The 20,541-nt window shown below is 38.1% G+C and overlaps 1 protein-coding gene across 3 annotated transcripts in view; it reads left to right on the top strand.

Moving 5' to 3' along the window:
- The window catches only part of LOC105202773 (nephrin), a 291,450-nt gene that overhangs the window by 228,421 nt on the left and 42,488 nt on the right, over nt 1–20,541 (top strand). For all 3 annotated transcript variants that reach the window (XM_039447151.1, XM_026135813.2, XM_026135812.2), the window contains 2 exons: nt 8,519–8,629; nt 11,249–11,467. In XM_039447151.1, coding sequence (XP_039303085.1) covers nt 8,519–8,629; nt 11,249–11,467 — 330 coding nt within the window. The remainder of the gene's footprint in view (nt 1–8,518; nt 8,630–11,248; nt 11,468–20,541) is intronic.

Raw genomic sequence — 20,541 nt, 5'->3', positions numbered from 1 at the left:
TATTTGCGGCGAGAGCGGCGCGGCGCAAAGAGGAAGCGGGAGCAGACTAGGGAATGGAAGGAAGCAGGGAAGACGGAGAGCCTCCGTCAGTAAGAGTCGACCGGAGAGCGCGCTTCGACAAGCCCGTTGTTTCGTTGAACCCCTCGGCGAACGCCGGCGTTGGATTATACCGGATGTGTATCTACGGCGTGTACATGGTCCCTGACCCGAGCACGTACGGGGCGAAAGCCCGCCGCCGTATACGTGTGCGAGAGTTGCGGTACACGAGAGCGGATATTACACCATGCGGTATACCATCCTCCCTGTCTGTCTGTCTCAACGGTTGTTTCTGTCTCCTCGCGCCGGATCCGCATTCACGTGCGATTTTTCGTATATTACCGCACGGTACGTCGAACGGTGGATCGGTCGATGGACGATCTACGGGCTTTCACACAAATATACGGAAGTTCGCGTCGCGTGACTCCGTACACTCGAAATTGGGAAACGTGCGACATTAAAGTTCGCGCCCGTTGGCGCGTCCGGGATACGGTGTCTGATTCCATTGTTCGCAGAAGGAACGAATTGTTCAAGTTATTATCTCTTGGACGAAGCGCCGTTTATCATGCAAGTCGACGAGAATTCATATAAATTGCGTTCGGTTGTGTTCATAGAATTGCAGATCTTTCGAAAAGGGAATTAATCAAACGAAGTAAAGGGTATATTCATCAGGAAACTGTATTTATCACGACATTGGACAAACAGTTTTTAACCGGGCTTTTAGCTTTTGCGTGTTCGAACAAAATTCTCGACATTCAACAAGTTAGTTTTATTTCTGGCTGAAGTTGAATGCGACGCATTCAGTTTCATTACCTTCATCCAACTCGTCATGGATAGTATCATCTCCCTCCCTATAAACTAACAGTCGCATAAAAATACGCGGAGGTACTACACTCCACGTGGCAATGATACATTACGCAACACGTGATCGCGAGGGTGATAGGTATAGGAAAGGCGGCACGGCACGACGAACAGCAATTTTCGAAGCAATTATTATAATAGGGTCTTCGAATCCGTTGCCACGCGTAACAAACTATGACGATGGACGTTTTCGGTCGTCGTGTTGCGTCATGGTCATCCGCCTGAGTCAGCTCTGAGTCGTTGGGACGTCTCTCTTTCTCTCTCGTTTTCGGCTACGACAGATTGGCAAGGAAAATCAGACGAGAAAGAGCCAGCCACTCTCGGCTGTCCCTCGTTATCGATAGAATGCAACGCGCAGTAACAGACGAATAGTACAACTTGCGCCACACATACACGTCGGCAAACGATGAATAGTAGAAGCCATAAGACAAGTAAACTACTCAAATGAAATTCGAAAGCGAATATTTGCAAGAGACTCATTATGTTACTTACTGTTTCGAAATTATATTTTTGAATATTATTATTAATATTACGTTCGTAATGAAATTTTACTATAAAAAATAGGAGAGTCAATAGGACTTGAGAAATCTTACTAATCTAGGCAAATTTGTCGAGTTAAAAAGATGTGAGAAAATATTCTAAATTAGAAAACAATTCGTGTTTTAAATTAGTTGACCTAAAATAACAATTATTATAAAATCTTAAAACTAATTTTGCTAAAAATAAGAAGTACTGCATAAAACAAATATATTTAAAACAAAAGAAAGTAACGGAAAAACGTAATTGCTCTCTACTTCTCGAGAGTTTCTTTCTTTATTTTCAGACAATATAAAAAATTGTACGGTCAGTGATTGCTTACTCGTAATTTTCACGAGATATCTTTATTCTTTTCGTTGTATTTGCGTCGCGCCGTTTCCTTCGAACGAGCGCAGGAAATTGCATCGCTGTAAGTAGAAAAGTAAACCCTTTCGTCTATAGTATTAATGAGTAAGTTAAGTTTGTTTTGCAGTTAAATTGTTTTGCATTAGCACGCAGTGTTGAGGCATGTCTAAATTACTATCCCGCTGCAAAACTAATCTGATATAACGTAACAACTCGTGAACAAACTCGTTCCTTTCCTTTAATTGTCACACTTCTAGTGCTTTATGGTGGCCGGCTATAAGGTTTCATACGTGGCCGCTGTAGTATATTCTTATATTACAAGTAAGCTCATATTCGCTGCCCCTAGCACTTACGTAGCACTACCCTATTCTAGAGACCTTGTAATGAAATATATCTAATATATTTTGCAACCCTTTACCGCTGAATTTTATCTTTACTTGCTTTACTTTACCTACTTTAATAATAATTTATAACAAGACATATTTTTTTATGAAAATATATTTAGTTCCCAAATCAATAATGTATTTCTTATTTATTCTGTTTAGGAGAATGTGTAGGTGTAAATCATGCAATCGGTTTTTATTTGCCGCTTCGTTGACCGATATAATTATCTGTTCAACACGGATTTTAGACCACGAACTGAAATAGATGATTCTTATTTTTTATCGTTGAAAATAACTCACAAGTGAAATTGCTCAATCACGTCATATTTCTAAGAAAATTGGATTTAAAAATCGCAAAAATGTTATTTGAGTATTTTTAAGCTAAAATATAATATTACAGCTAAAAAAATGTGATGTGATAGATCAATTTTATTTGCGGATTTGTTTTCAGTAACAAAAAATCTAAAAATTACTCAGTTTTTATGATCTAAAAAAAATGTTTTAATTTGTAAAATGGTGTTATTATAAAATATTTTTCCTAAACAAAAAGAGTTGGAAAGGAAACGTTTTTGGCATTTGTGATTTTTACAATGAGTAGAATATGCTCTTATAGTTTGACCATTTATTTCTGAAACACCCTGTACGTTGATTTTTTCGCCATTTTTCAAGAGATAATTGCGTATGTTTTTTTTATTTATATATCTATTAAGAGCAATCTTCGTTGCGTTTATTGTCAGCTACGATTTGCTGAATTCACAGCTTCTTTATCAAGTGATAATCAATACGTTTTCCGCAACGTTCTTGCAAACAGCCGCAAGTGCGTTATGCTGAGCGATGGATCTCCGGAACGCTCTCGCCCGGGGGAATTAACGAACGTGTTTTGATTCGGCACGTGCGGGAAAAGAGGAAAGAACGAGTATGGTGGGCACGTATAGGATATAGACGACGGACGACAAAAGTGAAGCGTTCGCCAAAGCGGAACACGCTCGCGAAACGAATCGGATCACCCTATTCATCGGCTCAGCATTGACGAAAATCGAAACGGCCGCCCCTTTTAGAATTTATATATATATATATATATACACATATATATATATATATATATACATATATATATATATATATATATAGCCTTTATCGCTTTTGTGTGCGTGCGTGCGTCTCTCTCTCTCTCTGTCTGTCTGTCTGTCTGTCTGTCTGTCTGTGTGTGTGTGTGTGTGTGTGTGTGTGTGTGTGTGTGTGTGTGCGTGCGCGCGCGTGTGCGTGTGCGTGTGCATGTGTGCGCTCGTATACGTTTCAATTTTTTCCGTGCGACGTCGGCAGACGCTTTATTTTTTCGCAGCCACCGTTGCTTTATGAATAAAAAGCGTACTTTTGTCCATGAATACTTCTGTGTACTTCCTGCTGAAATATTTTTCAATCACGAGTGCAATTTTACGCGTTCTCCGTGATGCAATTTATATAAATAGCAGTCTAATCGGCCTTGTTGTCACGCGTCGAAAATTAAAAAATCGCTATGACTGTATTCCATCGTGCCGCGTTGCATACCATGCATACCGATAGCGCGGCGACCAAAGTAAATGCGATGACAAAAGCGAAATTGCGATCGTAATTTGAGGATAAAAACGGTTCGTTAAGTTGATCTCGATAGAAATATGTAATCAAAGCTCGCGCGATGAAGCTGAAAATATATTCATGGCGTATGCAGATTATTCGTAAGAATCGAAGTATTACGCCATCATTTTCGATCGTGTCGTACGTTTTTATGTCCATCTAATTACAATCGCAGAATCGAGTTTTTCGCTCGTGATAATCGAGCGATTAAAATCCCACCACCGGGTGTCTGAAATTCTCTCTACTTGAGACCGTAACGCCGCAGGAAAACTATTATGCCGCAATTGCGGCGAATGTCTGACGGCTTACGGTGTGCAATTTCGATTTAAACCTTTTTTTTTTATACCGCGGTATTTTATTTCACCGAAACACCGGTTTATCAGAGCGAAACTTCGCGCGCGACGGCAACGTAAAGTTCGAGTCCGAAATCAAATCCCGCACGCTGTTATAGCGCGCTCGGCTGCCACCGTTAGCACACCGATACGGCTTCATTTGCGCGGCGGCAGCAGTAGCACGCGAACCGCAGTAAAATTTTTTTTATGGTCACGGCGGGAGCAAAAGGCGGAAGTAACTTTTTGGCGGCTCAAATTAACCAGCGTAACTGCGGGCACGACAATTACCACCCGATGGCTCGGCCGTCCGTTAATACCCCTTCTTCCCCACCGCCGCCGCCGCCGCGCACCCAGCCCGGCATTAATCACGAAAAACAGTTTCGGACTCCCCGTCCCCGTCCCCGGCAGCCCCAAACCCCGCTCTCTCGATGCTGATGATGTCCCCGAAATCAAGAGCCTTTATAAACAATAAATCTGAACCAGTACTCGCTGGTGGCGAAGTACGCGAGTATCGCGAATGAAATGCGCGCGCTGATCAACCGAGCGAGCGAATTTCGTCGGAAATGTAAACCAAATTGCAAATTGCAAAAGGACGATTTTAAGCCGAAAAAGAAACTCTCGTAATAAAGAGCGATAGAGTTACGAACAACGTAAAAACGTAGAAGCGTGTATATGAATGCAGGAAGAGGGAGAATAAGTAGAACAAAATTTGTTTGCTATTTTAAAAGGCAGGTACAAAGAAGAAAGTTTGCAAATCGTAAAACAAGTGAGAACACAATCTATTTAATTATCTCACTTAATTATACGATTTAATTAAAATAGTTATTTGCAAGGTGGAATTTTCCACAAAAACTCGCGTATGTTAGAAACATCAGAGAAACGGACGGTCTGTGAGAGTTAAATTTTAATGTTGTATTAAAGACCATCATCATGCGTCAAAGAACGCGAGAGTTTGCTCTCCAATCCAAAACCGTGCGTCGGTATATATACCACTTTGTTATAGTAACTGCATCACGTGTTGATACTTTACGGAAAATTTCTCGTATAATCGGCTCTGAGCTTTGCGTTAACTATATGCAACGTAGTCGACCACAAAGTGCTCGAAGCACGTTTCAGCCTCAAATAAGTCGATCGACTTAAGACGCATGATGCAGATGCGGCGCGTATTTTGTGAAACAGGTAATTTCATTAAATATGTAATGCCATAAGGACACCGTATTTTATCGTGAAGATGATAAAGCTTAATGCGAAATCAATTTCTTTTTGCGCTGCATTTTCCCAGAGTTACATAGATATTTCCTGGGGACGGCGCTGTATCGTCATAACCGTAAATATCTGGTGGCGTTCATAATTCTAAGAAAATTATGTCGCACCTTAGTAATTGAAAAAGGGAAAGAGGGGAATATTAATGGCGAAACATTGCGCGCGTTAATCGTTCCGGGCCCGCCGCCGGACTACGAATGCGAGGATCTATTTTTACGTTAATCACGATCGCCGCTAATGAGAGGAACAAATTTAATCATCGTCAGTTACCGTCGGTACTCTCTCGAAGCGGCAGCACTCGAGCTTTACTTTGGAGGAAACGTGTATTCGCGCGGCTGGTGGAACGGGATGTATGAAAAATGATTGCGCGGGGTGGAATGATCTCGCGTGCGCGCGGTGCGACTGAAACCGCATGCGCGCGAGCTTTAGCTTTTGGCTCAACGCGGGGCGGATAATTAGAGGAAAGAAAGTGGCCGACGTGAAGTCGGACGTGAAAGCGCGCGCCCTCGGATAATAAATTGAGTTTTACCGGAGGGATCGGTTTCATTAAAGCACGATAATTCTCGTCAGTATAGAGCAGCCGCGGCAGTTTCCGCGGAAATAAATAACGGCAGTAGTGCAGGTGCGCCACTGTCAGACCCGTCGCGGATTAATGGCGCGCGCCGCGCTATTGCGCCGCTCGACTACTGCATCGGGCGTCCTTACGGTGGGACTGCGCCTTTAAAAAGAGGTCGCGAACGCCGGGAACCCGGCATCGACGCGAGTACATCATGTACCTTCTCCTTACGCCGGTAGAGAGGCAATCGAGATACGTAACGTATTACACGGGCGGACTATGATACTGCAAATACTACAAAGGCTAATACCGATAAATGATGCTTCCCCGCATACCATTTGTCAGGATTAGGAGACGCGGACCGAGGAGAGACGGAGGAAGGAAATGTCCCCGAGAAAGGGAGTGAGTGAGAGAATAGGAAGGAGGCAACGAGGACAGAAACGGAGTATTTGCGCGCAGTACAATTGAGTTTAAAAATATATTAAAACTACTCTTTTCATGTCTCTGAGATTAAGTACACTTATTTTATTATTAAGGTAAATGTCCTAGTAACCGGCCAGATAACGATGTAGAACGAAGAGTTAAATTAATGTAAGAACATAATCCCGCGATGTAAGATCGTCTAATTATCATACAAAATTTGAAATATGAAATGTAAAATTTTATTATTAACAAAAATATAGAAGTTTTTAATTATTTTAATTAATCAGTATTTTGGACAATTTACAAAACTTGTATTGTTTATAAACAATTTTAAAAATGTCTCGACAAATAATATTTCTCAAAAAATTTAGAACGTCGCTGAAATATAAATGTTAACCTAATTGTGTAACAAATTCTTTTTTTAATATTAATTTTTCTAATACTTGAAATAATCTGCTTTACAAATAAAAAGTATTTAAAGATTACAGTTTTAATATTAAATTGTATTATTATAACAAATAATTAAAATTAATAATAAGTGTCCGGGTATAAAAACATGTTCGATCACTTATCTTACAATAGAAAAAACATGATACGTTGACAATATCATACGTGTATAAAGAAGAACATGTTTTTGATGTACCTAAGAAAAATAAAACATCATTTCCTATAGTTTCTGAGACGAGTAATGCGATAGTGCTAGTTAAAATTACGTCACACTGTAGGGAACACGTAAAAAATTAAGTTCAAATGAGAAAAACGCGTGGCGCCGAACTTATTTGTTAGACGAATTTGCCATAGGCTACGTTACACGTATCGATGAAACGCAGTGTGATACATCATGTTTTGATATTAAAAACATAAAATATTTTATAAAAATATATTTTTTAGCGAAAATATCAGACGCAACGGTTCCTATGCTTGCACGTAGCATTTTTATAAGATACTCTATACTTTCAAAGTCAAAACATGATGTATCACACTATGCACCATCAATACGTATATAACGATCCATCTCGCGAATAACTGCCACGCCACGCGTTTCCCCGATTTAAATTCAATTTTTTACGTGCTCCCGTCATCTGACGTAATTTTAACTAGTACCATCGGGTTGCTCATCTAAAAAAACCATAAGAAATGTCGTTTACTTTACTTTTCCCGAGCACTGCAAAAACAGGCCCTTTCGTAGCCACCCGTTCTTTAAAGTTTACAGAATTGCAGAGAATAGTATTAAAAGAAAGATCCTGTATCCGCATTCCCTTTTCTTGGTGGTAGTAATAATACATTTGATGTAAGCTGAAGGAAAACGACTGTATTTCACCAAGTTGCTTTTGATTTCAAAAGCTCCTGACTGTCGCGCTTGATGCGCCATGAAAGAAGATTGCAATAAGAATAAAACGTCGTTTCCACTCCAAGCGCAGCACCAAAATAATTCTTTATGCGGCGAGAGAAGGCCGGCAGGAAGAAAAATAAGCTAGAACGAGGTGGCGTTCTTGAATGCAGTCTTCCGGCGTGATTTTTGCGATTGTAATTTTCCAATTACATCGCCCGGGAATTCCGTCCGTCGGAGTGGCTCTCCTTTTACGAAACGTCCCGGGCGCCGCAATCTGATTTTTCCGCAAGCTCCATTGAAGGGAGTTCCCCCGAATAAACTAATTTACGTAAGAGAATTAAAAAACTGTCGCACGCGCTCGAAGGGAAACGATAAAAGCGCGCCGGTTTCCCGGTGACCCCGTTCTTATTATTTTAAGTTCCGCTCGCCAGCAAACTTCACGTCCGCCCGATATCTGATATCGCGACAATTCCCAGCTTCTGGACTTGAGGAGAGAGAGAGAGAGAGAGAGAGAGAGAGAGAGCAAAAGTGCGAGCGCGGGACGCATCATCTGGTATGTACGCCCGTCAGAAATACATCGCGGCGCGGGTTCTCTCGCGGGCGGCCCCGATATCGATTTCGGATTTCAATTTAATGCCGTCGCGATATCTCAGGCACGATCTTCCAATACCAATTTCGTGTTATCGGACTTTTCGTGACGTGCCGCCGAAGCTCCTCCGCGTCGCGCGCGGCTCCTCCGTGCGCGCCGAATTCGCGACCGGAGAAAGCTTCCCCTCGCGCGTATCATGAATATTCCGCGGCGTTAACTACATCGACATTTCTGTTCGTTTTCCAGTGCCGCCGCGCAAGATCACGATCGTCGACGAGCACGAGAACGGACGCGGCACGATGGTCGGGCCGTATGTGGAAGGCGACAATCTACGACTTTTCTGCGATGTCCGTGGCGGTGAGTATCGTAAATCGGAATGTGCATGGTATGTAACAATGAGAAATCCTTTTTACCTTCGATAAAACTGCATGAATTTTTTTCTGTTCTGCAATGCGGCTCTCGTAGCCGTGTCCTGCGATCGATCGAGTGAGAAGTAAGCAGGACATCTGCTTGAGATATTTTTTTAATTTAGTAATCTGTATGAATTTATATAGGTACAACATATATACATATATATATATATATATATATAAATTAAAGATTTTGATTTCAAAGATCGCGACATAGATTATTAGTTTTATTAATTATTCTGGCGTTGTATTATGCATACTCGTTAATTGACTTATAAGATCTCTTGAAAAATATATTACATTTGTAATATGTATATATTAATTACATGCATTTACATCCATCTATTTAGTCTATAAATGATAGCCAATAATTATATTATGCATAATATTATGTAAATAAATATTTGCACGCTACAAAATGTCGATGCATATTTGCAGTTGAATTTCATATAGAGAGAAAGATTTATATATAGTTTGTATATTATACAGTTACAATATTGATACTCAACTGTTCACATTAAAATGACGTTTTGCAATGTTACAAAGTTTTTATGCATTTTGCTTCTATGGATTTATAAGATATTTTACAATCGTCAAATTAAATTTACCATAAGTCAAATTATTTCCTGAAATATATTTTAATGTTATTCTTATGTCTCTTGCAAAGCACGGAAGCTGTTAATATTTAGAAATGCAGAAAGATTTTATATGCATGTGTACATTAACCTAAACCTAAACATTAAGATATTCTGCAACCGTTGTAATATTAATTACTGATTTTTAACTCGACGTATTTAGTTCTCATCGATTATGGATTATGCAAATTATATTTAAATTAAGTATTCAGGTACACTGCATAATGCAGATAGTTGCAATAAATAATTCGAGTGTTCGTGCCTATGACCTATGTCGGTAATATCAAAACTGATTGTTTAATGACATATATCTGTTTGTTCGTAATAAAACCGATTTCATTTGCACGATGTTAACTCTCTTTGCTAATTTATAGATTGTAATTATTTCACTTCATTATCATCGTGCTTTTGAATAAAGTCTCGAGTGATACTTGATACTTGCACACCACAATTAAATTTACCACATCGCGGTAGTTGCAATTCTCCTTCTGTTCGAAAATAAGTTTGATTATTACAAGTAAAAATAATGCAGTTGGCAGAAGTGAAAATCACTGGCGTTGCGTTCCGTTTCTTCCACCAGTAAAACCAGTAGACGATTTCAAATAGTCCGAAACGTCATTCATAAAGATTTTCAGGTTTAAAATTACGGACATTTCAACGTTTTTAGAAGCTTGTAGTAACATTGCAAAAATCTTTTGTAACTTCCATACAATATTACAATGTTTCAATATAAGGTTTATGCAATGTTTCTTTAATCTTTTAATGCTGAGTTACGATTCTAACCTTCATTCTTTACAATAAATTTTATATTAATGATTAATATCATTAAAATTGTTTTTCATATAATTTTTTTTATTACTTTTTGCATTATTACATTTTTTTAAATAAAGAATTTTGATAAATTTGCAAGTGATGTGATTTAGGAAACCCAGTTACTAAATTGCCATTATAGAGTGCCAAAAGTGCTTGTCTACCGTTCATGGAGTTGTACACTGAGAAGAAAAGTGTTTGGTATTTAAAATAATTATAGTTAAGAATTTTATTTGTACAATTATAATAATGTTAGTAATAATATTGTTTATAGTTCTACTATGTAAAAATTTTATTATAAATTATGTTAATTTTAAATATTAAATATTAATATAATATGAAATATCCAACTACGGAAAAATGAAATAAACAATAATTTTAATGTAGTAAATTTAATTACAATTTTAGTAAAAATAACTGCTTTTTTTTAACATTTGCTTACTGTTTATGTAGCAATAATAACTAATCGCTATAATTTGCATGGTTAAAGAACTAGAAATATATTTAACTGAAACCGAAAATAAAATATAGTTAAATTATGTTAATTGCAATCACGTATTTTTCTCAGTGTCGCTTGTTCCATTTGATGTAAAATTTCATTCCGATAATGTTGTAAAAAAATTTTTTTTTATTGAAAAGCCGTATTTCTTTTCTACTTCAATCTTATTTTATATTCTCTATAGCTTTTGAGAGTACGAGCCACAAATTTTGAACGCTACTTCCCGTATTCTCTTTTTACTCCTTTCTGTTTGTTATAAAAAATCAAACCATTTCTATCACAGTGATCAAAATTGCGATGCAGGCAACGTTGTGGTACGATAAAAGACTAGGAAAATTCGTAAAACTTTATTTAATCTACAAACAACAAGAGCGAAAAGAAAACTTTAATCCTATTAATCTAATTCTGACGGTATTGTGATCGTCACAAATCATCGAAGCTTGGGTCATATATCTTATCTTTTCTGGAATTCGTTTACAAAATGTGTCGAAAGATAGCTACAGTATCACGACGATTGCAATTTCGGTAATCTTTCTCTATCGGGACGGGAGGCAGGGCTAATTTTTTTTCCGCGGGGCTGTGACGCGCAACGAGCTGAAACGAAATCGATCTGTTTTTGCAGGTAAGCCGGCGCCAATGGTGTCCTGGTATCGCAACGACAGATTCGTCACCAATCGGACCACGACGCCGAGCAGCGGCGTGACACGCAGCGAGATCGTTATACAGAACTTGAGCCGGGACGACGTTCACTCGGTGCTGACCTGCAACGCCACGAATAACAATAGGTCGCTTCCGCTTAGGTCGCTTCCGCTGTCGTCGTCGGTCAGCGTGGACATGAATTGTAAGTACCCCAGTGCAACGCGAATAAAAATTTGCCCACCCGTCATCAATGAGTATGCGCGCCTCTGGATACGTTTTATCGACGTTTTTAATTTGCGCAGTATATGATAATTACATGCGCACAATTGTCCACGGGCGTAACGATAATAACGGCGGTTTCGTTACGGCGCGGCGCGATTTGCGGGGCAAAAACTTGGCTGTAAAATATTCATGAGAGTACCCCGGTAAATTTGTGTCGCGGGAACGCGGATTCCTCTGCGGGGACCGTAATGAGGATTCGACAGTTTCCAAACGCCTTCCATTGGATTTAATCGTCTTACGGCGAACAATGACGTAGATACGCGAACTTAGATAGATGAACTCTCGATCCTTTAATAGGATAGAAGCTGAGCGCGCATTTGAAAGACATGTTATCCCGGGCGCTCAACGCGATATTGCATTTGCCTTCACTTACTATTAAAGAGGATTCGTCGAGCGCGCGTTCGAATTGTATTATACACCATCGCGCTATTGACAAACCGTCCGGAACCACCGTGAGATGTTTATCGGGATAATAGAAAAACCCGATGGCCATTTTTCTAGACCCGTTTGCGAATCGACGACGAGAGAGCTGCCGGAAGGAAGGAAGATGGAAAACAAGATGGAGGAAGGGGGGAGGGGGTGCGCGAGAGAACCCGTCGGCACAGAGATGAGAGATATTCGGTCGCACGACCGGAGTTCGTCGGCCTGCATTGAGAGAATATGGGGTCATCCGAGCTTTGCTCATAAAATAGCGGCCTCTCGCTCCCGCGCGCGACTACCCTTTAAAAGAGATCGTACTTAATGAAAGGATCTATATTTGCTAACAATGATCGCGCGCGCCTTGTACCAAATCCGTACCTGCCGTTTGCGATTGTTCATTCTCGTTATCTCGGCGCGCGAGACACAGTCCGCTGGAAGTCGATAGCTGCTATGGTTGAACGATAATTAATTCCAACTCTGCGAAGATGGTAAAACGATGCTGGATATTAATAAGACTCGTTCCATCTTATCCTGCTTTTCTCCTGCGTTACGAACAATCCCGAATTAGGAGGTTCGAGAGAGGATTCGTACCAATTCGGGGCGCTTCCGTATACTTAGCGGACGAAAGTCAATAGGGCGCTGCGCAGAAAATAAATAGCGACGTGCTTTCTCGGGTCACGGGACACGCCATAATAACGTTTGCAACGTGGATACCCAAGGCATACGCAGCTATGTCAAACATCTAGATCAATACCGTCAGTGTATTGATATAGATGTTTGACATCCATACCGATGTCAAATATCCACGCTAATGCAAGACAATCCGAATACATAGATGCAGAATAAGCAATGTGGTCTGCTGTTTGCCAGTAGCAGGAAGAAGATTTATATACACGATTATGATTAATGCACGGTTAATACGTTCCCTCTTCACGTGTCTTCGTCGGATATTAGAGAAAGAAAAATAGTATGGAGCACGTTGATTAATGATTTAGCCTTTGAAACTGCCTTATCTGGCAGTTATCTATCGAAGGCACGTTCAGCAAGTCGATAAATATCCGCATCTCTTCTCGCCGCCGCGCTGGACCTCGTAACTCGTACGGTTAGAACGTCGGCACGTAGTAGAGACCCAGGACGCGACGCATCGGCGATGGAGATGAGATGATCGCGCGACGCTCTCGCCGCAGCACGGAATCAGGATGGACGGCACAATTTACGGGCGATACGGTCCACAGGACGTACTCCGGGGTGTTCCCCAGGGGGTGCCTTTGCATTCTTTACGAGATCGGGCCTGTCGCCCGTAGCAGCGATGCGTAAATGGCGCGCCGAAGGGAAAAACGGAAGAGGGAAGAGGGAGAGGACGTTGGGGACGAGGGTGCGAATTCGCCATTAAAGGGTGAATAACGTCCGGGCGAGCACGGTGCGTCTTCCCGCGGCGTGGAATTCGATTATCTCGGACGTGATTTAAAATTTTCCCGATAACACGGCGCGGCGACGCGACGGAGGGGGTGGCCGATGTCGCCGTTACTGCCCCTACCACTATCACCGCCGACCCCCGCAAATTCCAACTGCGTTATTTTCCCTTTTCTTACGGCCAGAGATAAAGGGCGAACGTCACGTACGGTCTACTTTCGCTTCGGCTCTTTGAGAATCCGCCGCGTCGCGTCGCGCAGAGAAAGTAGATTATCGCGATATCTATCGTTCGATTGAGTTTACAGAGCGATGAGGGGGCGTTGATACAACTATTTTCGGATACGGAAATCGTCATAAAATACACAACAAAATAACTTTGAATACTTCAAAAACACGCAAAATTGTGTAAACACTTATTCCAGTCGAACTGGTTATATATTAAAAAAATTGAGAGAAACCGTTTAAATAATATTAAATAATGCATTATTTTTGGGCTGTGAAATGTTTGTTAAAAACAAAGTACTATTTAAATAATATAATATTATGTTATTACGCGATTGTATTTCATTGCTTCTGCATGTGCCTTAAATACACTGTTATATCGAATATTATTTTATTAACTGTTTTTGTTTAAAAAAAAATACAAACTCAACTGACCAATAAATTTATGGCTTGATTGACTGTCTCTCTGTTCAGTAATATTGGAGATAAAACTGTTATGGATGAATTTGACCACATTTTTATGTAACAATTATTTTATTTAATATATAGTTTTTATCGCCTTTTTATGTGATAATTTAAATATGCAAAGTGTCCCATTTAAATTGCCACAGGCAAATGTCTCAAAAAAGTTTGTAATTTAATCTTGTAATTTAGTTAGAAAGAAATATTAACGTTTTTCTGTATAGATACAGAAAAACGTTTCAGACAAAAGTTCTATGAGATTTGAAGGGGAATAACTAATGATAAAATTAATTTTTGGAACAAATTAATTTTTTGAGGTAACAAAAGTCATTCTCTTGTTTTAAATTACATAATTTTTGTACATGAATTCTCTGATTATTCTGTATATAAAATTATCAAGTTAGAGTTATCAAAAACGTTATTGAAATACGACATATTTTATTCTGGTATATTTCGACATAATATAAAATATCTCGTAAAAGTATAAAGTATCTAGTAATTTTTTCGATAATTGTATTTACATTCATGCACAGAATAATAAGAATCAATTAGTGTAAAAGAACACATAATTATTTTAAACAAATATGTACTTTGCAATATAGAATTACGTATTTTTTGTAGGATTGTTAAAGTAACAATTAGTTTTTTCCTCAAAAAATAATTGGTTATCATTATCGACTCCAAAAAGTAACACAGTTACAGTTATAATTATTAAAAGCAAGGTTGATATTAATTAGTTAAAAGGTTAAAAATTCAATAATAAAATTAAAAGTTAATAACTTTTTACTATAACTTGTTAGTTAATTTTAAATGGATTATTTTTTTATTTTAACTAGTTATTTTCGAAACACAATCTTATTAATTTTTTTTTCTAAGTTAAAAGTATTTATGTAAAAGACGAGAATGGTAAGAATGAAAACATTTCTATACAAAAAACAATAATTTTTTCTTATGTTATACAAACTAATATGGAATCAATTGAGGACTTAAGATAATAAGTGTAATATAATGTATTTCGTTGAGTGTCTACAAAGTTCTCTCAGCAGAATGCTCTCTCAACTCTCAGGATCGTCTTTCTGGCTCTCGCACAACTTCTTATATCTCTCACACGGACACACACACATGCACATATATACGTTTCAAAAAAAATCTCTAAGGTGCCGCGCCGCTATCAAACGGCGCCGAATACCGCTAATTTCACTCTTCACGTCACTCACGCCGTTGCGGTTTCCTCCAACGACATTGTCCACTCTTTCAGTTGATACCGCATTTATTCTAATAATCTACAGTTAATGACGCTGGACCTTTTTACCGAACGCCGAGTCGCGCTCCAAAAACGCCGCCGACTTTCTCTGTCGGACACCGCGTATCGCTCCGAAAGCAACGCCGCATCTCTCTCACTCTCACTCTCATTCTCATTCTCTTTCCCTAGTTAATATTTTTAACATCCTACATTAAGTGTACAATGAAAATATTAAATTCCTTTTTGTAATCCATATTACAATTATTTTTGTCATTTAGAGTGAGTTAATGTTTAAAAACTAAACGACATTGTAATTTAATATAAATAATGCTTTTAAAATTAACTTTTAATTTAGCTTAATTTAATCTTAATGTAACTTTTAACTAAGTTAGTTTTTTGTTCACGCAACTTTTAACGTAACTAAATTAATTTTATAGTCATTAATTTTAACTTGTAATTTAGTTAGAAAGAAATATTAACTTACCCTGTTCAGAAAGTAACGAGTCATTTCATTTTAATTACGTTTGTGTTGATTTTTTGTAATGTTTGCGCATGACTATTTTAAATACAACCATCTTGAATTTCTAACATTGCTAAATAATTTAAATTAATTAACTTTTTAAAAACTTTTTAAACACTTCTATTAAATTGGTTATATGCGGTATTTATATATAACTAATCACAATTAAAAATTTAAAATATATTTAACATATTAATTAAACTAATAATTTATAATACGTATGTGTATATATATATATATACTTGAAATTTATTATCAAAATTATCTGGATCAATATTTTTCATCTAAAAAGGTCAAATTCGAACTTCAAGATAAAATCGTCATAAACCATTCGTGGTGTATTTTAAAGTGTTTTGAGATCTCAACTTCAAAGTTCAATTTGATTGCTATTCTCGAAGATAATTCATTATTTCATTTTGCTAAACCATTTTGACAAGCAAATTTGAAGTATGTAAAGTAACTATAAAAATAACTAAATTAATGAAATTAGTTATCAATATAATTTAACTAAGTCAAGTTACAGTTATAGACAGAAAGAAAGAAACGAAGTTAAGAGAATCTTTTAGTTTTAAGGATGGTTATAGAAGCTATTTTTACATATTTTTACTTGGAACTAAAATTATCTAAAGTATTAGCGTTTTATATACGTCTATTATTCTTCTTTTACCTTCACAAGAATTAAACTTTTAATTCTTGTTATTTGTATAAAATTGAGATTATTTATAAACAGAGAATAATTTTTAAAAAGTCTTGTTTATACTCTTCTAGGCGTTGCATCATGCTAAATTTGATATCAACGATCGATAGATTATTTTAATCTACATGAATGTGTTTATCATTGAAGTTCGAATAAATCATTTGTTTGGACAAAATGGTGATCAACTAAAAATAAAGATTTTGTTTCAAGGTAAAAGTCGATTGGTTTAGTGAGTTTTTTTCAAAACAGCATGGAATAATTTTAAAACCATGATTTTGAGAAAAATTTTATTATGATTTTGATGAGCAATGAAACATTAGTAAGTTCATGGAATGCCCGGTTTAAAATGATGCGTTGATTAGTTTCAAAGGTCGGCATATATTTTCACATTCAATTCTATGGTTTCTATTCCTATTATAAAATGGTTTTTTCGTTGAAAATGCAGACAGCGAAAAATGTAGTAAAATAAAATAATAGTTTCTATTATTTTTGTCTCACAATGCATATGTTTCGATGCAAATGTTTATATAAGCGAATGTAAACTTTCGATGCCATTTTGCGTGCATGACATTGTTCTGTAGTAGAAAAGCGTCTGCAGTTAAATCTTTATATATTTGTTTCATTGTCTATTATCAGTGCGCTAACCAATGGTGCTTTTCGTGCGTACAAATGCTTGTAACGTGCGTTTGGCCTACGTCGCATTTCTTCATAACGTGAAAACATCGACAAACTGTTCAAACTTTGTTAAACTGTTTTATAGACTCGAAACTATAAAGATTGAAAAATTGTGAAGAACAAAAATCGCTTTTTTTTTAACTCGTCAAACTAGAATGCCATCTTAAATTACAGTTTCTGAAAAAAAGTGATTAACTTTGTTACAAATTACAAGTTACTTTCCAAACTTGTCATGCTTTTTTTTATATATATTGAAGAAATAACGTACGTATGCAGATGTGCACAAAGACAAATTAATAGTGTATGATGAAGAAGAGGAGGTAACGGGTTTCGCGGAAAAGTACAGGGTGCTGCAACCGAAAATATTGCAGTCGTAAACGCGTTGTAGGCAAATGTATCGTTTACGGGAAAATAAAGTCCGCATTAAATACACTTTAATTGTCAAGTCGGCGAAAAAGCAGGCGCGCCAAGCCTTCGTGAATTTCTTATAGACGGCGTAAAGTAAGCGTTAGAAGAACCCGAGAGAACCTTCATTAAAGAATACACGGAGAGAAGTTCAGCCGCGATTTAAAAGCAATGGGACGAAGCACAATGGAAACTCTTCTGGCTCCGATTCGGACCGACTCTAATCCGAATGTAATAAGGGGAAACTTTTGCACCCGTTTGTGCGTAATTAAACGGTACACATACACGATATTTTTGTTCGCTAATTGATTTTTTGTCAACTTAAAAAAAAATTCTGTATATGTACGGTTCTATTATATGTACGTGCTGCACATTCTGTAACAGAATTTTCAAATTTTTTTTCCTTTTTAAAAGAAATGTATATTTAAACATATATTTTAATTTGTAAAGCTAACGTAACAACAGCAAATTAATATAACATAAACTTTCATGTATTCCGAATATTACAATATAAATATTGATTGCAATTCTTATTAGCAATTTGTGATAAATATTACGGCATAAATTGGAACCGGAAAATTATTACTATAAAAATAAGAAAGTATAAAAATATCGAATGTTAATACTTTTCACCGTGCAAATAAAGAAGAGACAGTCCGAATATATGCGAAAGAAATGTTGTTTTATATGATAAAATAACGAATACCGCTATAACATTTTTCTGGCTCAGTGATTACTTTCGACGATACTCGTAGACGAGAAAACGTGGCGTAAAAGTCATTTGGAATAAAGTCGGTTAAACACGCGACGTTACATAATAGCAAATTATTCGAGATAACGCGGAATTATCGGTTCGGCGATTGTACGTTTGGCAAAAAAGACACGGAGATTAGATCCCATTAGCATACGCGAATTGGATCGGAGCGAGGCCGTCGTTCTCAGCTAAATCGATTTTTATCAGGTATTGTTACGCGACGCCTGCCTTCGAGAACGATTCGAGAGCGAGGTAACACGAAACGCGGAACGTTTGCCGCGATCTCAAACTGATTTGAATTCCCTCTTTTTTCGCTTAACGATCTATTTAACAGAGAGAGAGAGAGAGAGAGAGAGAGAGAGAGAGAGAGAGAGAGCGTGGTCTTTATCGCAAGAAATAAATAAAAAAACGCATTACTCGCTTAAGAACAGAAAGTAAGTAGTGAGTTCAAAATTGAGAGCTTGGGAAGTGAAAAAGGACTCAAGTCCAGAGCAACTCTCTTTTATCTCCGATAATTTTGTATTTATTCTCCCTTCCGTTTATCAGAGATATTTCTAAAGAAACTACTTGGCGTTAAGCTAACTTTAATCGGAATATGTATAAGGGGGATTACGTAGTTCACGTCCCGATTTTTCCTTGCATTTCGTTTTTATTTATGAAAAGTTTGATCGATCGAAGTACACTTTTCCCCGATAAAACTGTCGGATATTTTTTCACACACGTTGATATACGCGTCACTATAACAATACCCTAAAATGGTCGAATATCACGAACGACACTTTCCTCGAAAATGGGAAGCCAAGGAAACAGCGGAGAAACGTTCTCCAAGCCGGATACCACGTGGCGTTCGCTTGCAAACGGGCCTTTGACGACGGTAACTTTCGCGCTCGATACGCGACGCTCGGTTACGCGGATTTCCCGGTAATATATCTCCCTTTCACGTGAAAGCGCGATCCCTTTCAATATGCTGAGAGCGTTACCATCCCGGGCCATCTTTTTCGGCTGATCTTGGCAAGTGTTCGCGCGCCCCATATGTAACGTCGTTCGCGACGTTATTCATTTCGCTGACAGAATACAGAAGTCATTTGTCGACTCGCTAGGCGCTAGGCGGACTCGACAATACCTATTACAGACGCATCCCGTGAATACCGAGCTGTCTGTCTCCCTTTCGCGCGCGCCAACTATTACTTTAGCCACTCAGACGTCAGAAGGACCCGACGAATATCGTCGCTCGAAGACAATAACGGGACTAATGAGCGATTAGCAAGAAGGCGGATAATGGGAGTGAATATCGCAACTGAGAGGATAATTGATTATCAATTCGCGAGAAATTCACTGTTCAGCGTGAATAAAGAATTTATATTATTCGTGTTGCAGAAGCTGCAAAAATGAGGTTTTTAAACTAACGAAGAGAGCAAAACTTTAATGTACCAGATGTATGACACATAACGTCAATTTTAATTTCAGTGATAAAGTTTTAATATATTTGAGAGGTTGAGGAAATATTTTTAATATTCACTATTAAATCCCATTAATTTTTGAATTTGGAATTAAACTCTTCTCGACACATAATGAAATTTGCGCTGATGTTTAATAAATGGCGTTTTACTTTATTTCTTCGAAATTCTGCCAACAGCTTTTTTAACTTTTAAATTCAGAGCTATTATTACAAAAGTCAATTACGGAGATTTATTTTTAGAACTTAATCGATTCGACCATTTCTCATCGTCTGACGGAGTCAATCTCGAGCGTCGATTAGATAAATAAAAGACGGATGCAATTGTGTGTCGTATATCGGCAGAGATTCAGTGAATTGAACTCGACTATTACAAACCGATAAGTCAACAGTTTATCTGTCTACTGTGCTCAATAAGCTTCCATAGCAAAGGTCTTTCGCACTTCCGTCCTCAGGCGTCTTGACGCGCCTCGCTTTGCGCTTCAACGATTTGCGCGATCGCAACCACGTTTAAAAGGAATCAAAGCGATCGTTCACTCAGCGCGCCCTTCCTCTCGGCAGCATTTCATTATCCGCGCGAAATTGAATCTGCCGATCAATTACCCGTCTCCGTGAGAAGCGCGCCTTCTTCGCGCTCTCGAGAATAAGGAGAAGGCTCTCCTCGGTTTCGGCCGCGCGGGACGATTGCCGCCCTCATCCAGCCCTCTCGGAAAATCCGCGTCGGATC

This window comes from Solenopsis invicta, chromosome 3, assembly GCF_016802725.1.
Source record: "Solenopsis invicta isolate M01_SB chromosome 3, UNIL_Sinv_3.0, whole genome shotgun sequence".
NCBI lineage: Eukaryota > Metazoa > Arthropoda > Insecta > Hymenoptera > Formicidae > Solenopsis > Solenopsis invicta.
The sequence above is the reverse complement of the archived record's forward strand: the minus strand, read 5'-3'. Positions and strand labels throughout refer to the sequence as shown.